At 48.3% G+C, this 14,428-nt stretch overlaps 3 protein-coding genes across 5 annotated transcripts in view; 2 read left to right on the top strand and 1 right to left on the bottom strand.

Annotated features, from left to right (window-relative positions):
- Positions 1–6,436, top strand: part of Irf6 (interferon regulatory factor 6) — a 14,361-nt gene extending 7,925 nt beyond the window's left edge. Inside the window, exons 4-7 of the mRNA XM_055609209.1 lie at positions 398–556; positions 1,979–2,371; positions 3,049–3,167; positions 3,786–6,436. Of these exons, the coding sequence (XP_055465184.1) occupies positions 398–556; positions 1,979–2,371; positions 3,049–3,167; positions 3,786–4,010 (896 nt within the window). The 3' untranslated portion in view covers positions 4,011–6,436. The remainder of the gene's footprint in view (positions 1–397; positions 557–1,978; positions 2,372–3,048; positions 3,168–3,785) is intronic.
- Positions 6,437–8,291: 1,855 nt separating this feature from the next.
- Positions 8,292–11,518, top strand: CUNH1orf74 (chromosome unknown C1orf74 homolog). Of its 3 annotated transcripts, none has more exons than XM_055609154.1 (2): positions 8,292–8,348; positions 8,864–11,518. In XM_055609154.1, exon 2 carries the CDS (start codon positions 8,954–8,956, stop codon positions 9,743–9,745), a length of 792 nt encoding a protein of 263 aa, XP_055465129.1. In that variant the 5' UTR covers positions 8,292–8,348; positions 8,864–8,953; the 3' UTR covers positions 9,746–11,518. The 3 variants fall into 3 exon arrangements, with proteins under 3 accessions (XP_055465129.1, XP_055465127.1, XP_055465130.1); XM_055609152.1 differs by having other exon boundaries at positions 8,298–8,780; XM_055609155.1 differs by having other exon boundaries at positions 8,301–8,374.
- Positions 10,317–14,428, bottom strand: part of Traf3ip3 (TRAF3 interacting protein 3) — a 24,498-nt gene continuing 20,386 nt past the window's right edge. The window contains exons 13-15 of the mRNA XM_055609151.1: positions 13,463–13,519; positions 12,150–12,280; positions 10,317–10,413 (exon numbers count right to left, since the gene is read on the bottom strand). Coding sequence (XP_055465126.1) covers positions 10,321–10,413; positions 12,150–12,280; positions 13,463–13,519 — 281 coding nt within the window. The 3' untranslated portion in view covers positions 10,317–10,320. The remainder of the gene's footprint in view (positions 10,414–12,149; positions 12,281–13,462; positions 13,520–14,428) is intronic.

The raw sequence follows: 14,428 nt of genomic DNA, 5'->3' as shown, positions 1-14,428 counted from the left end.
ATGTTAGTCACTGTGTACACACTGTGCAGTGCTCCCTCAGGAAGATGCTGGGTCACCATGTATAGATTAAGGAGCAGATTATATATTATAGATTATAGATTATCCATGTATAGACTAAGGAGCAGAGCACCTTTCAGTCATGCTGTTCCTATTCAATTCAGAGAAACCTGCTGGTCTCTGATCTTTACCAATAAAGGGTTTAGAGGGCGAGGTTCTGGGAGAAATGACTGGGAAGCTGCGGTCCCAGTCTTGGGAGCTGAGTCATGGGATCTGCGCTGGGCTGGGGATCATAGCGGGTTCTGGTTCAGCGGCTGCTGTCCACCTGCCTCGCTTGTCCTCTGAGCTCAGGTCAGATGCTTTCACAGCACTGTGTGTTCATCCACTCTCTTCCGTTTAGGTTCTCCCATGGCACCAGCCAGCGTGAGCAACTGCAGCGTGGGCAACTGTAGCCCTGAGTCCGTGTGGCCCAAAACAGAGCCTCTGGAGATGGACGTGCCCCAGGCGCCCATCCAGCCCTTCCACAGCTCTCCCGAGCTGTGGATCAGTTCCCTCCCCAGTAAGTGAGCCTTGCTGGGCTTCACCTCCAATTCCTGTCTTTCCTCTTCCTACTGCCTCTGCTCTTTTCTTGAAGCAGGGGATCAAACTGGGGCTTCTTGCGTGCTAGGCAGACAGCACCGCACCCCAGCCCCAGAGCCTCTCTGCCTTATTCACTGTTTGGAGCAGCCACGTGTCTGCCCTGGTGCGCTCTGGATCCTCTTATGAGCTGTGAGTTGAGTTTCCGGGGAAGTAAAGAAATGCTGGTGCATCCTGCCTTGCCTGTGCAGCTGTTCTGATTGGTGAGAGCTGCAAGCTAAGTACTGTTGCTCTCACTTGGGGGTTTAGTGACACCCTCCAATCAAGCTCTTGATTTTGAGAGCCTTTAGGGACTCTCTGAATTAGCTACACATTGATCCTGATGCAGAATGAACTTTAATGGCCTGTCATCTTCTCACACTCTACATGAGGGGGCATGAGCCTACAGTCTTGTCCAAGAGGCTGAGCAGCTGTGACAAGGCCGATTGGAGCCCGGGACACTGGCCCAGTGAAAACGTGCCTCCCCGAGAGCCTCCTCTCATGGCGCCGTGGCAAAGGTTCGGGATGTAGTAACACGTGTGTCTCAGAAGGCTGGCTTGGCATTTCTTCTCATTACCCCAGCTGCTTTAAAAAGCGAGATGCAGGGCCTCGGGTGTAGCTCAGCCACTCGAATGCTTGCCTGTGACACAGGAACCCCTGGTTGTGATTCCCAGCACTAAATAAGACCAGGTAAGGTGGCACACACCTGTAACCCCGGCACCCAGGAACTGGAGGCAGAAGGATCAGGAGTTCAAGACCGTTCCTTATGACATGGGGAGTTCCAGCTTAGTTTGGGTTACATGAGACCCTGTCTCAGAAAAAAAAAAATGTGATGTGAACCAGACCCTGTGACCTACGCTCTGAAGACACTATTGGCGTGCTCATCGCCTATCCGTTTGATATAACACAGCCCATGCTGCACGGCACAGCAGCTACTAGCCACATGTGACTGGTAATTTAAATAACGGATAGCCAGTAGTCCTTGGTCACGTTAGTCACACGTGCAAGTGGTCACCCATACTGGAGGGACACAGTCTTGCCATTCCCCCTCAAACCTTGCCAGTGTGTCTTTGCTTTGGTGTGACCTGGACACTGGGGACCACCAGTGAGTGTAGGGAGGTAGACTCTAGCCCCGAGGTGTGGCAGCTGAGCTGAGAGTACAGCTGGGCCTTCAGCTCTGCTGCCAGCGGCCCACACAGTGGGTGTGGCCAGCCCGGAGAGTGCTGGTGTCTCCCTTTCCTGCGGGGAGGATGACTGTGGCAGCGGCCTTCCTGAAAGCTGGTTGGCGGTCTTGGTGGACTCAGGGGAGTCTTAGGGATGAACAGATGGAGCAGAGCAACAGGACTCACCTGTCTCTCACTTGTAGTGACCGACTTGGACATCAAGTTTCAGTACCGTGGGAAGGAGTACGGGCAAACCATGACGGTGAGCAACCCGCAGGGCTGCCGGCTCTTCTATGGGGACCTGGGCCCCATGCCTGACCAGGAGGAGCTCTTCGGTCCTGTCAGCCTGGAGCAGGTCAAGTTCCCAGGTCCAGAGCACATCACCAACGAGAAGCAGAAGCTGTTCACCAGTAAGCTGTTGGATGTCATGGACAGGGGGCTGATCCTGGAGGTCAGCGGACACGCCATTTACGCCGTCAGGCTGTGCCAGTGCAAAGTGTACTGGTCGGGGCCCTGTGCCCCTTCGCCTGCTGCTCCTAACCTGATTGAGAGGCAGAAGAAGGTCAAGCTGTTTTGTCTGGAGACATTCCTGAGCGGTGAGTGTGATTCTAGATGACTGCTCCTGAGAGGTGCCCCGGGATGCTTTTCTCCTTTCTCCTCCTCCTCTCCCTGCCCCTGCTCCCTTCCCACCTAAGCCTTCCTGACATAGCAGAGAGTCAAGGGGGAAGAGAATCTTGGTTCCAAGTGAGGACCAGGACTCACAAAGGGAGGTGAGCTCCACAGCTGTCGGCATGGAAGGTGTTTCGAGGTTGGTTATGGTCTTTCAGGCAGGGAAAACAGCCCTGTAATGCCACCCTCCCCAAATGTTAGGTTGCCTTTCACTTTGGAAGGTGACCTTGTTTGTCATAGTCCGCAAAACTCACAGTCTTCTTTCAGGAAGTATTCGAGTGGTTAAGCTAAGGAGGCAAGTGTTGAAAAGCATTGCGATGTACATTTACAATGTGGTTTCAATCCCAAGTCTATATCCTCACTATCCATTACAAGCCTCCGAAGTGACAAATTGCATTTTTGTGTTGCTCAGCTTGGTAACTGCTGGTCGTGGGTGTCTGTGAGCATGCCAGTGTGACTGGTATGACCAAGGAGTTACTGAATTTTAATTAATTGAAAGTCAATAGCCACATGTGGATTGTAGCTACGGTGTTGGGCTGCATGAAAGATGACATTACTGACAAGGCTAGAGAGCAGTCCAGAAATGCTTGTCCATCTTCCACAGAGCTCATTGCCCACCAGAAAGGACAGATAGAGAAGCAGCCACCCTTTGAGATCTACTTATGCTTTGGGGAAGAGTGGCCAGATGGGAAGCCCCTGGAGAGGAAGCTCATCTTGGTTCAGGTGAGGAGACAACATCATGACAGCAACTCTTGTTTCTGCTGGTGCTTAAGCCCCTGGGCTGGGTCCTGGGTGAGCATCCATTGGCTAGTGTGTATTTGAATGCCCTCAGTGAGACAGCAGACTTAAGCTTTGCACAGTGGGACTATGCTGGACAACACATTCTTAACATGGGTGAACAGTTTAATGGGCACTTTAGCTCTAATTCTCCAACCGATGTTAGGGTCTTGCTAAAGTTTTATAACACATAACATTTTGCAGCTCTTATACAAAGTTTTGGCTGTGTTTGTAAGCTGTAACTATGTTCTGGGAGTGGAAGCAAGTCCGCTTGGGGTTGTACATGGAGTTGTACATGGAGTTACACACCGAGACAGTCATGGATGTCATTGACCCACAGTTTGGATAAATAAGCAGCCATCTAGTTAGGAAGGATGCTGCATCCGGGTTCCTTTCCTTGAATCAACCAGCTTCTAAGGTGAACTCTGACTAGTGAAGATACAGCCTTTCACTAAGAAGGGCAGGGAGGCCATAGTGCTTCTCAGGGCCTCAATGGTTTTCAATCAATGTTGAGGCTTCTGCTACTTAAAAATGCCTGTGTTTCACATGCTTTTGCCTTAACAGGTCATTCCAGTGGTGGCTCGCATGATCTATGAGATGTTTTCTGGTGATTTCACCCGGTCCTTTGACAGTGGCAGCGTCCGCCTGCAAATCTCCACTCCAGACATCAAAGATAACATCGTTGCGCAGCTCAAGCAGCTGTACCGCATCCTCCAAACCCAGGAGAGCTGGCAGCCCATGCAGCCTGCCCCCAGCATGCAGCTGCCCCCTGCGCTGCCTGCCCAGTGATCCTGACGCCATGTCTTTTCTACTCTCTCTCTTTTTATATTGTACATATATTTTTTTATTCAGTTAACCAACCTTTAAATCTCCTTTCTTTAGCATCATCGGAAGTCTGCGACTTCCAAATATGCTTAGTTTTAAAAATTGCTCTAATTTATCGCTATATTGTCCCTCTTCGGGGTTCCTTTTAGGTCCTCCATGGGTGGTGTAGGAGATTTGATTTGGAAGTTTAGACACCAGGATTGTAGTTGCAGCTGTGCTTTCAAGGTGACTCTGGAGCAACTCATTAACTTAAGGGCAGCAGATGTATTACTTGTAAATAAATAAGGTTTAGAACGATGCCCAAAATTGCATTCTGCCCTTAAACTCTGACAATTATTTTCCTCTACTCGGATAAGACAAAACTGCCTGGAACAGGACCCTTCTTCATTGTTCTTAGACCACATTTTTCCCTCCTTGCTTTCATCAAAGTTCCTTAAGCGCTGATCTGTCCTGACTTGAGCTCTGTTTGACCTGTTCTGCTAGTACAGTCAGCTGGCTCCCTGCTGGGGGAAGTCAGAGGGAGAGGAGCTGGCTGGTTGCTTAGGAACCAGCCTTGATATCTAAATAGAAATGGTGCCAAGGTCTGAAAGTCACCCGACCTGTGGAGTAAAAGCGAGTATCAAAGGGGACGTTGGTGACACAGAAAGCCTAGGAATTGCATGAAAGAATGGTCACCTTGTCAACACCACCTCGTCTGTGGGTGGAGGAGCGCCTAAGTCCATGGTGGACTCAGGGCAGAAGTTCTCCTTACTCTCATTTTCTTCTCTGTAGAGGACAGAGGGAATTGGGCATCTAGAATATACTCTGGTGACAAAAGAGACAGTTCTTGTTTAGAGACTTCCAAGTCTTCCTAACAATTGGATTTTTCCAATTGCAGAAATGAGGTGTTCGTGTTAAAGGTCTAGACAGTACTGTTCTGGGAAAGGCTCAAACCTGCTTATGTCACTTGCTGTGAGCAATGGAGAAAAACAGTGAAGGACACTGCTGTTGTGTCTCATGAAGTGTCTGCCCTGGCCCCTCTCATAATTTGAATTCCAAGACTTAGATGAAAAACAAGATGTCTATCTCTGGTTACAGGCCCCAATCCTCTTCAACACCGATGTCTATTTGTTTTATGTCAGGAACTATGCCTGTGTGTGTAGTGTGCTGCCCTCAAATGAAGGGTATCAACTTCTCCTCTTCCAGCCACTGAAAGTTGGGATGGGTTTAGACTCTAAAAGCTCAACCTAACCCTGGGTGACAGGGAGTCTTGCTTAGGATGTTAATGCTTTGGTTTAAAGTTCCCAGATTATTAAAAGCAGGACCAAGAGAAATCTGGGTGAGTTAAGAAAGGCAGGCATCTCTGTGACTAAGAACAAAGTATAATTGTATACACATAGGCATAGGATGAAAATGTCAAGAGTATGCTTTGAATGCTAATTAAAAAATTTTTCTTAAAGAGAAGTTTAAGTGAAAGTGTAAAAGTTGGACTTTTGTAGAGCAGGAACCCTGCAAGGCATAAGGACGTTATTCTTTTGGAGGAACGTGGTGACATCATATTGTGAGGAAGTGCAGGGGTCTTGACGTGTGGCTGCTCCATGGCATGTGTGAGCTCAGTTAAAAATAACTCATTATAGGCAAAGTGGGAGGAATAGGGGCCGTGGAATAGGGGCCATTCCCTCTTCCTTCTGTGAAATGTCAACAGGCTCCTGGGGAACGAACTGGTGAAGAACACTGAAAACTCTGCTCTGAGGTGCTGTGAGCTGAATGTTTAGTATGTGACTGTAATCAACAGTTGACTGATAGGTCAGGATGGATGGTTTGTGTGGTCCTAACTAGACAGTCCAGTTTCTTGTCATGACTCTTTTACAGAGTGCTGAGAGAGTACATCACAGGCACGGATCTTCTCTGATTATCCTCAGTAAGCTTTCTGTTTTTGATAGATACCATGTATCCTCCATTTTCAGATCGAAAAAAGGAGGGGCTCCTGACTCTTGCACTCACTCCATAGTTGTCTTTGCCCTCATCTCAAGACTCAGAAAGGTGGATTTTCCCTGTTCCTCCTTTTCCTTACTGTGCACTCCAGATTAACTCAAACTTAAACAGAACCCACTACAGGTAAACTGGGAAGGCAAATCTGGTCTCCTTCCCACAATCCCCTGGTTATTCCAATAGTATCTTAAACTTTCAGAATAACTGACCTTTGTAAATTGCTCAGCATCTGTGTCCTGCTTGACTGCCAACTTGGAAAGTGAAAACTGTCTTAGATTTACTGCCAGGTCTTTAGCATTGTCTCGTAGGGCGTGTTCTAACATATATGTGCTGTAATGAATGAACTGAGTCTTCCGATTTGGAGATGTATTACTAACTAGCATGGGAATATAAAATAAATTTGAGGAGGAAAAATTTAAGGCTAGAGTACTGGTTGTATCAATTCTTAGTATCTGGTATCTGATTCCATCTGAGCTAAGAACCTAAGTTAGATTGACAGGCCCTACAAGCTGGTCTTCCTTACGTACTGTCTGTCTCCAACTCAAGTTGGTCCCTAAAAGGTCTGAAGGTACCAGGAAAGTAACACCAACTTAAAACCTCCAGTCTGGGTCTCTATTTCGCTGCCCATAAATTGGGACCATTTTTCCAGGCTAGAGTTTTCTTAAGATTTCCCTTCACAGAAGATAATAGGTTAAATCCTTATGCCAATACTTGTCCTTCCTATCTGTTTTGAGATTTTTCTCTGGGGAGAGGAGCAAGGCAACATCTACCTCAATTCTTAAGGTTCCAACGACAAATAGGGGTACAGTTCCACCAAAGTTTAATCTGGGGAACCAATGAGTCTATTAGGCTTACTCACAAAGCAATGGCTGAGGGGTTATGGGCAGGACTGTGGGTGGTTTTAAAGCAGCCAGTATGGATGTTAACTCTCCTATGGCTTCCTAGATGGCATTTCCTCCCTTCCTCCCAGTTTTCCCTAGCTTAGATACCTACTCAAGGCAGCATTCAATTAGGGCACAACTGCATACAATTAGGGCTGTGAGGATGAGAGTCCCAAGACCCTCCTTCTAGAAGGGAATGTCAACAGTTAGGCCTAGTTGCAATGATCTTTCACAAGACCACACAGTTCAACTCATGAAGATGGTGGCAGTTTGGCTCTAAGGATAGACCAATCACCACCTGATCCACTCGGTGGTCTCTGGATCTTCATGTCTCATTCGAATCCCCTAATGTGGTGGCATGGCTGCAGACTCTAACCTCAGCATTCCGGAGGCGGAGGCAGGACTTTGATAAGTTTGGGGGACACATAGCAAGACATTTTCTGAAAAAACAAACCACAAGCAAAACCCCACACAACACATTGGCTATAGAGATAACTTAGCGGTTAGGAGTATTTGTTTTTTCTTCCGAAGATTTGAATTCGGCTCCCAGAACCCATGTCAGGCCTTTGACTTCAGCTCGAAGCGATCCTACTCTTCTGGCTTCCTGGGCACCCACACATAGGGAAATATAAATAAAAATAATCTTTTAAAATAAAATGATCAGCGAAGTGGACTCTCGGGCCTTGAGCTCCAAGAAGAACGAGTTACTGTCTAGCACAATGCAGCACCTCTAGCGCCTAGGCAGACTGAGCGTCAATACTCAGGCTGCAGTGGAGTTTGTCTGGCACGCGTTAAGTCCAGAGCTCACCCCGCGCCCCCGGCCAATACGGCCTAAGCCAGCGAGGGAGAAGCCCTGTTCCTGGCCAGCCCCAGCTACACAAAACGCCGTCTCAAAGTGAGACAACACAGTAAGACGGGGGACAGTCAGCTGGCTCAGCCGTTAGTGGCACTCACTGACCGGTCGCTCGAACCCACTCACGTGGTGGAAGCGAGGACTGACACGGCGCTATAGCACGCGCCCACACAGTGAGCCGTGGTCTTGGCACGCAAACTGTCAAGTTCAAGGTTTAGGGACAGCGAACAGAAAGGTTTACAGCACTGCCAGCAGCAGAAGCGCCCCTGCTTCGCCGTGGGCCGGCCGGCGTTCGCTCCACCGGAAGGGGCGGGCCCAGGGTGGCGTGCTTCCTACCACGGCCTGGTCAGCGGTTCCGGCTTGCGTTCACGCTCTGCATGACGCCATGGGAGGACAGCGCGCATGCGCATCGGACTGTCTTCCAGGGCTGCTCCTCACAGCCCTAAGGTTTCACAGTCCTGTCTGGGGCACGGCGGAGCCCGCCCTTCCTGGCCGCTGGCCGGAAGCCGAGAGCCGGAAGCCGGAAGTCGGAAGGACTTCCTGCGCTCCCGAACCTGCAGCGGAAGTGCAAGTGTCTTGAGCCGAGCCCTGCCCTGTGTAACTAGTCTCTAGTAATCTCACGCGTGGGTACCTGTGGTGGAGGAAGCGTGTCTTCCCGGGAGGGAAGGCGGGCCCAGCACGAGTTAGAATGCTTCCGTGCCCCAGCTCTAGCCGCTTTCATTTAGCTGTCTGTCTCGGGGTGGGCCGGTGGTTACCCTGCGGTACAGCGTGTGCTGGTTGACTAGGCTGCCGTGAGAACGCTTCATAGTGGGAGAAAGGGGCGTGGGCTGTGGAAAGCTGCCGCTTGGAGCCCCGAGTTCTGTCCCAGAAGGGCTGTTTTGGGAGAAATAGTGGTAACTTTTGCCAAAGACTGTTCCAGACGCCGTAAGGTTTGAATCCTGGAGCACAGTTGCACCAGGTGCAGTTAGAATCGAAGCCAGAGACACTATTAAATGTGGCTGGAAGGCCAGAGGCAAGACTTCGGGAGATGTAAGTCTGCCAGAGAAACGGTGTGTAGCGTTGGTGACCCTGTCTTGACAGTGTTGATGATTCCCCTACCACCTTGTTTCTAGGATCTTTCTCAAGTGTTGGAGCTGACCTGTAGCTCAGATAAGGGAACCGCGGCCAGCTAAGGAGGCCATGATCCATGTAACTTCAGATTCATGTCAGCATCAAGCCCTCAGCCGCTGGTGGCAGCTGCCCAGCAGACCCTGGGCGTGGGAAAGAGAAGAGGCCCGCCTCGAGCTGTCTGCCTTCAGCTAGCAGGCGAGGTGCTGGCTGTGGCCCGCGGGCTGAAGCCGGCTGTGCTCTATGATTGCAACTCTGCGGGCGGGTTGGCGCTCCAAAGCTATCTGAGGGAACTGCAGGGCGTGGGCTTCCTGACGCCAGGGCTTCACGTTCTTGAGGTCGGAGAAAATTACCTCATTGTCAGTCCTGAGCGTGCCTGCCAGCACTTGGAGCAGGCACTGCTTGGTACCGTGGCTTTCGTGGACGTTTCCTGCTCCCAGCCTCATCCTTCCGTCTGCTCACTGCACCAGCTACCCGACTTGAAATCTCTTACAGCCGAGATCATGGCACATTTTCGAGGACTGCAGAAGAATGTGTCTCTGGGAGTCTCCTACAGCAAGCTGCAGTCAGCAAACTGGAACCTCTGCACTGTCTTTGGGATACTCCTGGGCTATCCTGTCTCTTACACGTTTCACCTGAACCATGGAGATGGCAACTGCTTAGCCATGACGCCCCTGCGGGTGTTCACTGCCCGGGTCTCGTGGCTGCCTGGCCAACTTCCAGTCCTTCTCTACTCCTTTAGTGTTCCAGAGCGTTTGTTCCCAGCCCTGAGGGACTTTGTGAGTGCCTGGGAGCAGGAACTCAGAACCCGGTTTAGGACTCAGAATGCCTTTGCGGACCTCAGCATCTCCTCTGAGGTAGTCACGCTGCCTGCTGTGGCCCTCTGATTTAACTCTGCCCATTGAGAAGGTATTAGGGAGAGGCTATCTCTGGGTGGAAGATGTCAATTGAGATTCTTGGGAATGGTGCAAGAATCCATTGACCATGTGCAATCCATTGACCACAGATGTGAATGGGGAATGTTGGCAGCAGTACCATGGTTTTCATTTCTATATTAGTTCCTAGGAACTGAGTGAAGGTGCCTGCTTGTGTGGGAGGAGGAGCCTTGTGGGAGGAGGAGCCTTGTGGGAGGAGGAGACATACACCGCGGGATGGCAGCCTGCACTGAGTAAACTGTGCCTTCGAAGGAAGGGGAATGTTTGCATGTTTATGTGACTCTAATGGAATTAGGGTATGAGACCATTGTTTTTAAGTGTCACAATTCTTTATTTCTCAAGAATACACAGTTCTAAAGAATAGTCTTGCGAGATAAAGTTTATTTACAGCAAGGTTTAAAAAACAACAACAACTAGGAACCCAGAGTCACTTGGTAGGAAACCCTAAGTTGTAAGGCACCAAAACCTTACAACGTTTTTCACGGAGTTTGCTTCTGAATGTCACTCCAGTAGACGCCGGAAGTTGTTCAGATCACCAGGCTGCCCTTGTTTGCCAGGAACACTGCCAGTGCTGTAGCAACCAGCAGCAGCAGCACTGGGAGCCACTGGCCACTCTGCCTCTGTGGAAGGAGGTGGAGACAGGAGAGAGCAGCCGTGAGCTGGAGGAAACGTGGGCAAGGATCGTCCCCCGGTAATTTAACCGGGCAGAAAACCTCACGCTGGTGGCGGGGAGCAGCCATGAGCTGGAGAAAATGTGGGCAAGGATCGTCCCCTGGTAATTTAACCCAGCAAAAAAACCTCCCACTGGTGGCAGATGGGCCTTTTTTGGCCTCAGTGTCTGCACATTTATTTTCACCTCCCTTGAGATAAACCACTTTACTAGTGGCCTAGAGACTCATATCCAATAGGAGACAGATACTTAAATGCTGACATGAGTAATCGAAGTGGCAAAATAATAATCTCTTTGAATGCCTCAGTATTTTTGCAATCTTCTTCCTGTCCTTGTTCACAATAAAAAGCCGCCTTTCATGCTTGAACCAGCGTGGGTTAAGTATCCTTTTTCTGAAATGCTTGGGATTAGGCATCTTTCAAAAAATTTTTGGTAATATACCAGTTGAGCAGACCTAGTAAAAAGACATCCTAATCCCAAATGCTCCAAAATCGTCTGAAGCACCATGCTTGTGTGTGCAGTGTTTTTGATCTAGAGCATGTCTGGTTTCCAGAGTCGGGGCCTTCTAGTGTTTTCCAGACTCCAGAGCGGCATAGAAATTGGGTGCATCAGAGACAGTGTTGTTTTCATGGTCGTTGTGTTGTTGGCACAGGGTAAAGTGGAGTGGACAGGGCAGCCAGGTGTTGCTGGGGCCTGATACATTTTTTTCTGTTTTTTGTTTCTGGTTTTCTGAGATATTTCAGTCTTTCTCCTATCACATTTCAGAAAAATGTTGAGTTATAAGCTTTGTTGTGCTGTACATAATTGCATTTTACACATGAAAATGCTAAAAATTTTTTACGTTATTGTTGATGGTGGTGGTGGTGGGGTGTGTGTGTGTGTGTGCATGCTAACATCACAGTGAATGTGTATGAGTAAGAAGACAATTCTTGGCGTCACTTTCTCCTCCCATGTGGGTCCCAGGGACTGAATTCAGGTCATCAGGCTTGGCAGTGTGCTTCTGTACCTACTGAGCCAGTTTCCTGGCCCCAATACATGTAAATGCTTTCATGTGACTCAGTGAAAGTGCTTCATGAATAGGCAAACTAAAAAATAAGTTCTTGCAGCACAAAAGGCTTTGCCGTAGAGGAGGACAAGCCTCTCTTCCTTGGGATTGCATTGCTTTTGCACACTTCGAAGGGGATGTGGGTTTGGAAGTATGTTCCTTGGAAAGGGTTCACTATTTAAGAGCTACATAAAGCATTATGATACTTAGTATGTGACAGAACCTAGGAAATGAATGTATACCAAATGCTGTGTTCTGGTTGGCTTCCTGATAGGCTACTGACAGAGCCTTGCGTAGGGGTTGTTATAAATTAGAAAGGAGGAAGATTGCAAGTCACTCCAAGAACAAAGAAATTTACAGAAGAAAATGAACGCCTGTGTTCATCCAGTCACAGTGTACGCTTGGATGTTCCTGCTTCCAGTTGCCTCCCAGAAGGTTTCCATGCCCCACCCCACCAATCTAGATGAACCCTCACAATCTAGATGAGTCCTCACAGTATAGGTGGGCCGTCACATCTGGATGAGCACTCACACCTATACAAGCACTCACATCTGGATGAGCACTCACATCTGTCCCAGCACTCACACCTGTACGAGCACTCACATCTGGATGAGTGCCACAATATGAGGTCACCTCCTCACCTTTTCCTTGGCCTGGAGCTGAGATGTCTCCTTTTGTAGCTGGTCTCTGAGTTCCCCATCCTTCTTTCCTGCATTCTCAGGCTTTGCTTCATCAAGGGAGACCTTTGGATTCCACACAGGTAAAGCCTGATCTAAAAAAGCATCCAGATTCTCAGTGACAGGGAGGCCCTTGACTGTGAGGGCTGGTCCTGTCGCTGACTAAGAACCCTTAGCATTTGTAGAGTAGTGAGATGGTTGGCGTCACTGATCTGAGCAGAACATTTTGCATTAAAGAGCTCTGGTGTGCTGGCACAGTGTGCACTTTAATCCCAGCAGCTGAGAGGCAGAGGCAGAGGCAGGTGGATCTCTGTGAGTTCCAGGACATCCAGAGCTACATAGACCCTGCATGGAAAACAAACAAGCAAACAGAAGAATTGTGGTGTACCCTGTGGCCTAGACATACAGCTGGAGTTTGGACTCCTTGAGGCAAGGCTGACATCTTATTTTTCTTTGATTTTGTTTGATTTTCCTTGATATTTTTTGTGAATGTTTACTAGTTGAAATGCTTTTCATTATTGTCATGTAGTATCTAGTTTCTCATGTAGGTTTGTGTAATGCTTTTGTGTAACTATGTGCCCTTTGTGCCCTCATTTCAAAGTCCTAAAAATGGAAGACATTCTAGACTTGCCTCTTAATGGTTTAAAGTTGGGTTTCTGCCACCTGTAGTTTTGGTTTTGATGAAAAGAGCCTTGGACCAGAGTCAAGTTAGGGTTACTGTTTTAGTTCAATCATTAATTTATATGATCAAAGACCATCATATTCTTCCCCGTGTTATGACTCCTTCCTACATTCTCCTGCATTGTACACAGTAGTTGTGAGAGGAAAACAGCAGCCTATGTGTTGTGGAAACTGAAGAGCCACTGGAGCCTCTGGCTGATGAGTCCTTAACAAACTCGGGCAGCAGATTGGCCCAGGCCCGCATGGGAGCACTGTGTGTGCTGTATGGTTTGGGCTAAGAAGCTGATTGTGATTTGTGAAGTCAACTGTGTAAAAACTGACATGAAATCCTGAGTTCAAAATCAATTTATTGAAATCTTCAACATAAACACATGTTTCTCAGAGAAAGTAGAAATTCTTTCCCACAGTTTATATACCTCCCAGAGTAGATGGCTGACTAAAGTGTCCAGGCCAGCGATCGTTTCTGAAAACATTCCCCTACCTCCCTGGCTTCACAGACTCAGAAGTGGGTGGGACCCAAAGAGTCGTGTAGTCCATTCCCCAGCCTCTAGGCAGACAGAGAAAGAGCAACGTTTAGTGGGAGTAAGTTTGCTGACCTTTCCTTAAGAGTTTCTCCTGTTCTCGAAGTTGTAAGGATTGACTCTGAAGCAGACCTGTTGGGAGAGAAAGGAAGTTGTGTGTGCTAGTAGACGTGCTATAGAGACTCACACTTCAGGCATCAGCTTGGGGTCTCAGGTGTTAAAGATGAGTTACCCTCCACTAGGGACCCAGAGTGTCCCTCAGAATTATGTTGAAGTTCTTACCCCTGTAATGTAACCTCCCTTGGAGACAGTCTTTAAAAAGGTAATTGAGTAAAAATAAGGTCATTAAGATGGGCCCTGGTCCAGGTAACTGATGTTCTTACAGAAAAGGGAACATTTAAACCCACATATCCTCCAGGGAGGGAGATGTGCAGACCTTAAAGAAGACGCCAGCTGCAAAGCCAAGAAGAGGCTCAGAGCAGCTGACCCGCAGAAGGTGCTAACCGTCTGGCAGCCTGATTTGGTCTGCAGCCCACAGAACTGAGGAACAGAGCCTTTTGTAGTCCAAACAACCTAATCTGGTACTTCCTTACGTATGTGCCATCCCATGTGAGCTTCTACCAGGCCTTTGGGTCTCTGCTTAACTTCCTTTAGGAGGACCGTGTTTCCAGATGAACATCGATAAAACAGTGACTCATTTTACCTTTAACCTGCTGCTTTTTTCTCTGTAGTAGTTATGGTGACTTGACATACATTGATTGCGCTCTCTCTCTCTCTCTAGTTTTCATGGTATTCCTATCCCTGGACTTGCTTAGAATAGAAGACTTTCTTTCTTTCTTTCTTTTTTCTTTCTTTCTTCTTTCTTCCTTTCTTTCTTTTCTTTCTTTCTTTCTTTCTTTCTTTGGACTTGCTTAGAATAGAAGACTTTCTTTCTTTTTTCTTTCTTCTTTCTTTCCTTCCTTCCTTCCTTCCTTTTTTTCTTTCTCTCTCCCTTCCTTCCTTCCTTCCTTCCTTCCTTCCTTCCTTCCTTCCTTCCTTCCT

Source organism: Psammomys obesus, unplaced genomic scaffold (assembly GCF_907164565.1).
Source record: "Psammomys obesus unplaced genomic scaffold, mPsaObe1.curated_primary_1811, whole genome shotgun sequence".
Taxonomy (NCBI): Eukaryota; Metazoa; Chordata; class Mammalia; order Rodentia; family Muridae; genus Psammomys; species Psammomys obesus.
The sequence above is the reverse complement of the archived record's forward strand: the minus strand, read 5'-3'. Positions and strand labels throughout refer to the sequence as shown.

What these genes read in the sequence shown, in the direction of transcription:
- CUNH1orf74 (XM_055609154.1), top strand. Translation starts at nt 8,954, where the DNA reads ATGTCAGCATCAAGCCCTCAGCCGCTGGTGGCAGCTGCCCAGCAGACC.